We start from the raw sequence: 7,700 nt of genomic DNA, 5'->3' as shown, positions 1-7,700 counted from the left end.
ACAAAGCTCGCTTCGAGGAATTGAAATTAAGGAGTGGTGCCGCAAACAGGAACCATTTTCAAAACAATTCCCCGACAAAACTTGACGTGCCTTTTCCTCTGCTAGAAAAAAGGAGCAAATTCTCAGACGTGAATAAGAAGCGGATAGCAGCTGCGCCTACCAACGATACCAAATTGAATCAAGCATCTAACAAAGTGGATGCTACTTTGGAAAAAACAAGGAAATCTGTCTGGTTTGCACCAAATGTTGACATTTCTCCCGATGATAATAAGACTCGTCAGCTAGCCTCGGACGATACAGAGGAGGATGTCAGTGGGCTCCAAGTTAAAACCTGCAAGAATGCAAATGATAATTTTGACAAAAATGAAGCTGAGCAGTCGAGTGACCTTGAAAAAATACAGCATGAACATAAGGCCAATGTTGAGCAAAGTCCAGGCATGCTACATCGCGAGGGTAAAAAAGATGCACTTCTTGGTGACTCGGGCGATGAGGTCAAAGAAAATTTGACTCGTGTGACAGAAGAGTCATCTGATAAACTGGACGTAGAGTTGGAAAAAGCAAATCCTCTCACAAAACCAACTGAAACGCTCTCAGAAAGTGACGGACGTAAGGACGACAGTACCGCGAAACGGGTTCTTGCAAAAACAAATTCTCCTGTGAGTTCTGCGAAACAGACCGACAGGTCAAAGGTCAGACTAGGATCTTGGTCAAAAGGAAGAAGCGCTTTGTCAAAGCTCTTTGCTGCCCGTGGCACTGAAAAAAATAGCAAGACCGAAGCAAAAAGTGTCCAGAAAGCAGAGGAGAAGCCCGATGTTGAACTCCCGGGAAAAGTCGTCCAGTCATCCTCAGACCAGAATGAAGACGCCACAAAATTGCCGACATTTGACAATGAATGTAAAATGAGCACTGAGGATGAGAATACCCGTGAAGCCGAAACCATCCGAGTCAAACCTCAGGACGGTGACTCAAACACGCTTGAGGGGATGATTCGCGCAGAGCCAGAGCTCCCAACGAGCCAAACAAGTGAGGACCGAATGGATCTCGTCCAAACAGACACCAGCGAGCAAGATTCAAATGCCACAGATGACAGGAGCAGAGAGACGAGACCCCGATCGCTGGCCGATCCTGAGACGGAGGACCGCATTGGTCTTTCATCCACGGACAGGCACGACTCTCCGGAGTCGACGGATGAACTGCCCGTTGAACCCAACGGAGTTCTGGCTGCCAGTTCTGTCGCTGCTGATCCGCCATTTCCTGGGAACAATCAAGATAAAGATGAGCTCGATGATGCGACAAAACCAAAAGACAGAAATATTGAGCACAACGGATTTCTAGACGGTATTGAAGAGGCGTCGCGAGCCAGTCCGAATCCTCTTGATCAGTTCATTTCCCAGGAGTGTTTGGAGGAGAACCCCGTGGAGGTGATGCTTCCGGTCGCTAACGATGCATCCTCTGAGACGTTTAGCCTGCTTGACACTCAAACGGAATCAACCCACACTGAAGTGCTTGAACCGGTCGAGCAGCAAGCGACCGCCATCAGTCGGGCCGACGATCAAGGCCTCGCAACTTTGACCTCGAACAGCGTGACGTGCACTCAAGAGTCGGATTTTGACTTGTTCAGCCCAAACAGCCGTTTGCTTAGCGACCAACAAGCTGTTTGCGGCCCACCGGTCAGCATCCTTGATGATATCTTTGCAGCGGGCGAAATGCCAGCGAGTGCCGAGCTTCTCGATGCCGGTCCGCCGAATGGGCTGTTGGAGTCGGAGACAAAACCCGCCGCTGTTCCGTCAGATCTTTTCTCTCTTGACATCTTTGCGTCGGGGACACAGTTGCTGCCAATGTGTCACGACTCAAGTGATGTATCTTCACCTTTGAAGTGCGTCATGGAAAAAAACAACACCGAACAAAGTGAAGAGAATGATGTGAACAACAGTAAGTGGATGGATGACTTGTTCGGATAAGAGCGGCGCTCAAACGGGATCACTGTTGTCCATCTCATTGTTTTTTACGTTTTCTTTTATTTTTTAAAACAAGGGTTTTCTCAAGAGAAACAAAACATTCTGATTTACATCTCCAATTACGTTGTGAAATATAAACTGCGCTCTGGAAGAAAATGATTCACAATTTGTTCACTTTACATTCTTTTAGATACTGTTTATCATGATTTCGTTTGAACAAATGCAGTTGAGCTCAGTGCAGTTTGGGATTCTAGTTGCGAGCAAGGAAGTACAAATTCATAAAAATTTTGTGAAAATTACTGGTCTTGAATGTACCGTATCATTCCCGTTTGTAATAATCTAGCTACCATATGCTTAAGCATTCCACATTTCAATCAAACTTTTTTTTCGACCCTCGTGCAGGGTTTATGATGTCATCGTGGTCATTGGAGGTCACTTCAACATGTGTTTTCAACTTGAAGTCACTCTATGTTCATGGTAGTACCACAATGGAAATAAACAAAGAATGGATCATGTGAACAAAGATATTTTGCCATTGTTGAGGAAAATAATTTTCGTATTATCATAAAAAAACGTGTGCGGGGCTCCAGACTACAATTGCATGTGTGACTAATGAATAAATTTGCTTCTTCATTTACTGAATTCTTCAATATTAGTGCTACTGTTGCTGACCAACTTCTGCTCCACACTTATGCACATTTATCAGTAGTATCGTAAAAATGAGTGAAATATGAATATTTACTTGACAACTGAATTTGTGATTCATTTGCGCCCCTAAATTTTCAAGTTAGGGCCCACAGTGCCCCCAATAAAATGAAGGTAACCCACAGCCGTGACTTAATCTTTGGTTTGAAGACTGTTCCGTTGAAAAAAGAGATTCTAATGTAACACTGCAGTAATCGTATACTGTTTTGATTTATTTGTTTCGTTTTTACTTGTGTTTTTCTCTCTGTTCATACTTGTGTCTCTGTCTCTCCGCTATCATACCGCGTTCTGTCTGCCAGCAATTTCAATAAATAGCCATCACAACACAAATTACCATAGATGCAGGGAGAATATAACTCCCCTGTTGCAGAGAAAACTGATCCTCCATTTTGCATGACCGAGCGGCCGAGCAGGACGTTTTTCTCTCTGTTCATACTTGTGTCTCTGTCTCTCCGCTATCATACCGCGTTCTGTCTGCCAGCAATTTCAATAAATAGCCATCACAACACAAATTACCATAGATGCAGGGAGAATATAACTCCCCTGTTGCAGAGAAAACTGATCCTCCATTTTGCATGACCGAGCGGCCGAGCAGGACGAATTAAAAATAAATAAATAAATAAATAAATAAATAAATAAATAAAAGAAGAGCAGCAGACAGGGTTACAACATGAACCATTCTGCATTTAATGATTGACATAAACAGTAACTTCAGTAACTTCACATAAACATTAGAATATAAACACATTGAAGTATTAAATAAAATACAATTGACTATGACACATTGTAGGTCCCCTAAAGTGAAAATGTCCATGCAAAAAGCAGGACTGATCACATTAGTTTGCAACAAGGAATTCTACTCTTGTCCGTGCATCAACACCCTCCAAGTTGTAAAAGCCGGAAGGGTGTTTAGTACATCGGCCTTTGTTGTGTGTGTGTGTGTGTGTGTGTGTGTGTGTGTGTGTGTGTGTGTGTGTGTGTGTGTGTGTGTGTGTGTGTGTGTGAGCGTGTGTATTGACAGGCATGTCGCCTGTGTATGTGTCACCTTGCCCTCATCATGGTAAATATCGCAGCTGTAATATTTGACATGTGAATGAATTGAAATTAATAGAAGTGAATATATTACAGTTTACTTGATTTGATGTGGATAACATTTGAGTCACTCTCTTTCTTTGTTGCCTTCTTGCTCCTGCAAAAAAAAAAAAAGGAATGAAACAAGCATTAGTGATTGTAATACGTCATTGTTGTGGAGTCCATTCAAATCCCGTGACAATGAATATAGTTTTGTAGTCAGTAGATAGCAAGCATGGACATAACATCGGTCGATAGCTATCGGATCATATTTTCTTGAAATTGTTGACCTGTTGCTTTCAGCCTCATCAAACGAATCTGGCAGCTCTTTCCCCCGTGTCTCAGGAAGTATGAAGCAGAGACCCCCACTGAGCAGTGTGAGGCCACTGAAACTTATGACGGGTATGGACCAGTGGTACATAGCCAACATGTTGACCAATGGAGCAATAAGACCACCGGCTCGACTTGCGATGGAGCCCACCCCAGAAGCAGTTTGTCTGAAGCCAGAAAAGCAGGAATTCAGTCTTACAAATGTCCAGTCACGGTTTTCGCTGGAGTCACTACTCATCACTCAACAAAACATTTCCCCCTCAATATATTGATTTTATGATGTGTATTGAAGTGGTATGAGGTGTGACAGTACAACATGACTGATGAGAGAAAGTGGAAGGGTGATTGTCTTACCGACAAGATGTTGGGAATAACTCTTGAACATAAACATTGCATATGGTTCCAGCCCAATTGATGATAAAGCGTCCTGAGGTGGCCAATACGGTAACAGCAACATTATTTCCTTAAACAGAAGAAGTCAAAATCTGTTTATCGAGAATACTCAGAATCAAACATAAGACAACAACAATAATAATAATAATAATAATACATAAATACATCAAATTAATGAAAATGAAAAGTTGGTTATTTCGATTAAAAATGTATTATATTTAATGACATAGCAGACATATTATTGCATTTGGGCCTAAACTGTTCCAATTATTATTCTTATTTTTAATAAGAATGCAACTTCTGCCTCACCCTGATTAAAAGTGAGTATCAACATACACAAGACGCCTCCAACCAGAAGTGTTGAAATGAAAGATACTCTTCTGCCCAGCGCTTCCAATAGCCAGACGCAAACCAGATGAACGGGTATTTCAGTCACTCCAAATATAAGCTGTGTCAGAAAGACGTCCAAGCCAAAATTGCCCACATTGAATGAAATGCAGTAGTATGCAACATTCACTGAGAACCTGGAGAAAAGAAAAAATAATAATCAGTGTGCGAAAAAGGCCCAAACAACACCCAAATATAACATCAATTACTTTATATGGTTAAATGAGGTCGGCACAGTGGGGATGGGGTAGCACGTCCGCCTCACAGTGCAGAGGTGCAGAGTTCGATTCCAGCTCCGGCCTTCCTGTGTGGAGTTTGCTTGTTCTCCCTGTGTCTATGTGGGTTTTACATGCAAACTCCACACAAGGAAGGCCGGAGCCGGAATCGAACCCTGCACCACCGCGCTGTGAGGCAGACATGCTCGCCGGTCGCCCAACAAATTACTTTTTATGGTTAACTAGTAAAGGCAGGTCTTAATTAGTGTTAAATGTTCAGTTTTACTTACCATGTAAATAATATGGCAAATAAATATTTCCGGAGCACTGGTGATTGGATAAGCATTAAAATGTTGCTCTTTTTCTCTGTTTCTTTTACCGCAATCTGTAACGCACACAAAAACAACATGATTCCTTCTTTGACAATGTAACAAGTCATCAGTCCGACACATTTTTTGGTTAGAACGCCACCAAAGTTGCTTTAACGAACGAGTAATTCTTTGTGGATGTCATTTTGCCATATGTGTATGGGAGACCGGGGCTTGTTGTCACATCGCAATTATCTTCTCAGCCAGAAGCCTCAGCTAAAAAAATGGAATACTACTTTTCTTTTTGCACAGCCCAAAGTAAAAAAAACAAAAAAAAAACCAATGTTAACTTTATGTTTTTAAAAAAAGCTTCTTCCAGATGACAACCTGAGCAGTGACACAGGAGGACTTGTTTACATAGTACAGTCATTGTTCTGTTTTAAAATAACTTTAAACTCGTGTTAGCTAGGTAGCTAGCTAGCTAGAAAGATAGCTAGATAAATAGCTAGCTAGCTAGTTAGCTAGACAGATAGATAGAGAATGTGTAATCAAAACAAAAATATTTATTGATAAAGAGAAATCCAACCGGTTGACGCCACTTCCGCAGTGACTCGACCACATGTGGTCTCAAATGCGTTACAGGATTAGTAACCAGAATAGTATTGTCAAAATAACTTACTTTACCTTACATTAATTTGATGTTGCCTCAATGTAGTGTTACAAAGTAATGTGTTACGTCGGCAATGTGTTATTCCCAACACTGTTAATGGCACACTTGCCATGTTATTTATTTGCTCTTGACTGCTTACCGGACCGCAGAATTTCTCAATTGAGATAGTTCTATTTCTTCAAAGCATTCTGCAAAGCAGCATTGAATAGTACCTAGACACCTCACAGACTGTAATTGGGCCAGTGTCTAAATAGTCATCTTGGAAAAGAGTCAGGCCAATACTTGGTACGACGTCTGTTCAATAAATATGACCAGAATTTCTTGTCTGTGTGGTCAGACCGAGTTCGGCCCAGCTATGAATTCTGACTGACCTGAAGCTCACGCTGTTGCCGGGCTTTGTGTTGGGTGTTTGTGTCATAAGTTTCTCAAGTTTTTCACCCCAAGAAAAATGAGAGTTTGCAGCCAAAGCCTCAGTACCTTTTCCAGGAGAGTTTCTGAAAATCTGCGTTTATTGATAGACGCCACCTTGAAAAGCAATTCTTTGGCCTCCTCTGTCCTGCCTCTCTCCAACAACCACCTGGCTGACTCTGGAAGGAACCTGATTGTTCCGTGAGAATATTGTGTTCATTATCATAAGTTATTCAAAGTGTTGTAGAAATGTTTGATGCTCACCATATATAAACGACAATGACACCAAGTAGAGCTGCAGTGATCAACTGAGCTACTCTCCAGTCTCTGACAACGTAAATCAGACCAGCAAGGACGGCCTGTCCAACTGCACCACATAGTTGAGTTGCCGCCACCCCCCATGACCTCTTGGATGCACCGATCCACTCAGTGGCTGTCAGAACGGAGAAACAAAGTGGATTCATAACGTTTGCCAGGCATCTCCATCGGAAGACTGGTGAGGTAAGAAGGACGGCTCCGAAAAAGAAAAGTGTCTTCCAATCACTGATCACAACATCAGCAGTAATTGCACAATCTACTCAGCAATACACTATACACTATAATACAATACGATGCAATTCACAGCTTTCAGAAGTTCCCAAAATAATCAACTTTTTTGGAGGTTGGATGCATGAATATAACTTCCATGTCTTCAGCTCACTTCATACACAAATTACTGGCGTAGATCAACATGCAGCTGGACGTAAATGAAAAGTGGAATGATGCATGCATATAAGTATGATCTGACTGAATATCCAACTTCAAATTTGCATCAATAGAGAAATGGGTCATGATCACCCAAAAAAAAAAAAAAAAAAATCACAATACTTCACCCAGTATGATGCCATTTAGCCGAAAACCTCCATAGCCAAGGCCCATCAGAAACTGGGATATCAGATACAAGAGATAGTTGGGGCACAATGCAGTGGTGACAGTAAAAATGAGGACTACGACCAGTGGAATTTGAGCTGCTCGTTTGCGGCCGAACCTGGAAAACACAAAACCCATTCAGGATAGAACGTCGTGTCATTTGGGAGACCGATTTTTTTTCTTATACATACTTACGATTCAGCAAAAGGTCCGAATAAGAGGCAGCCAAGCAAAATGCCAGACATCATCACTGTTTGTGCCACTTGAAGTAAATTTGCCCGGTCACATACGAGATCAAACTGTAACAACAAACGTTATTAAAAAAAAAAAAATATATATATATATA

At 41.8% G+C, this 7,700-nt stretch overlaps 1 protein-coding gene across 1 annotated transcript in view; it reads right to left on the bottom strand.

Annotated features, from left to right (window-relative positions):
• Positions 1-3,326: 3,326 nt before the first annotated feature.
• Positions 3,327-7,700, bottom strand: part of LOC109512771 (solute carrier family 22 member 13-like) — a 4,959-nt gene continuing 585 nt past the window's right edge. Inside the window, exons 2-10 of the mRNA XM_019864760.1 lie at positions 7,550-7,653; positions 7,318-7,472; positions 6,710-6,878; positions 6,515-6,635; positions 5,350-5,444; positions 4,767-4,981; positions 4,419-4,527; positions 4,025-4,231; positions 3,327-3,852 (exon numbers count right to left, since the gene is read on the bottom strand). Of these exons, the coding sequence (XP_019720319.1) occupies positions 3,786-3,852; positions 4,025-4,231; positions 4,419-4,527; positions 4,767-4,981; positions 5,350-5,444; positions 6,515-6,635; positions 6,710-6,878; positions 7,318-7,472; positions 7,550-7,653 (1,242 nt within the window). The 3' untranslated portion in view covers positions 3,327-3,785. The remainder of the gene's footprint in view (positions 3,853-4,024; positions 4,232-4,418; positions 4,528-4,766; positions 4,982-5,349; positions 5,445-6,514; positions 6,636-6,709; positions 6,879-7,317; positions 7,473-7,549; positions 7,654-7,700) is intronic.

This window comes from Hippocampus comes, unplaced genomic scaffold (genome assembly GCF_001891065.2).
Source record: "Hippocampus comes isolate QL1 unplaced genomic scaffold, H_comes_QL1_v1.1 scaffold285, whole genome shotgun sequence".
NCBI lineage: Eukaryota > Metazoa > Chordata > Actinopteri > Syngnathiformes > Syngnathidae > Hippocampus > Hippocampus comes.
Note: the sequence above shows the minus strand (reverse complement) of the source record. Positions and strands in the feature narration are given on the sequence as shown.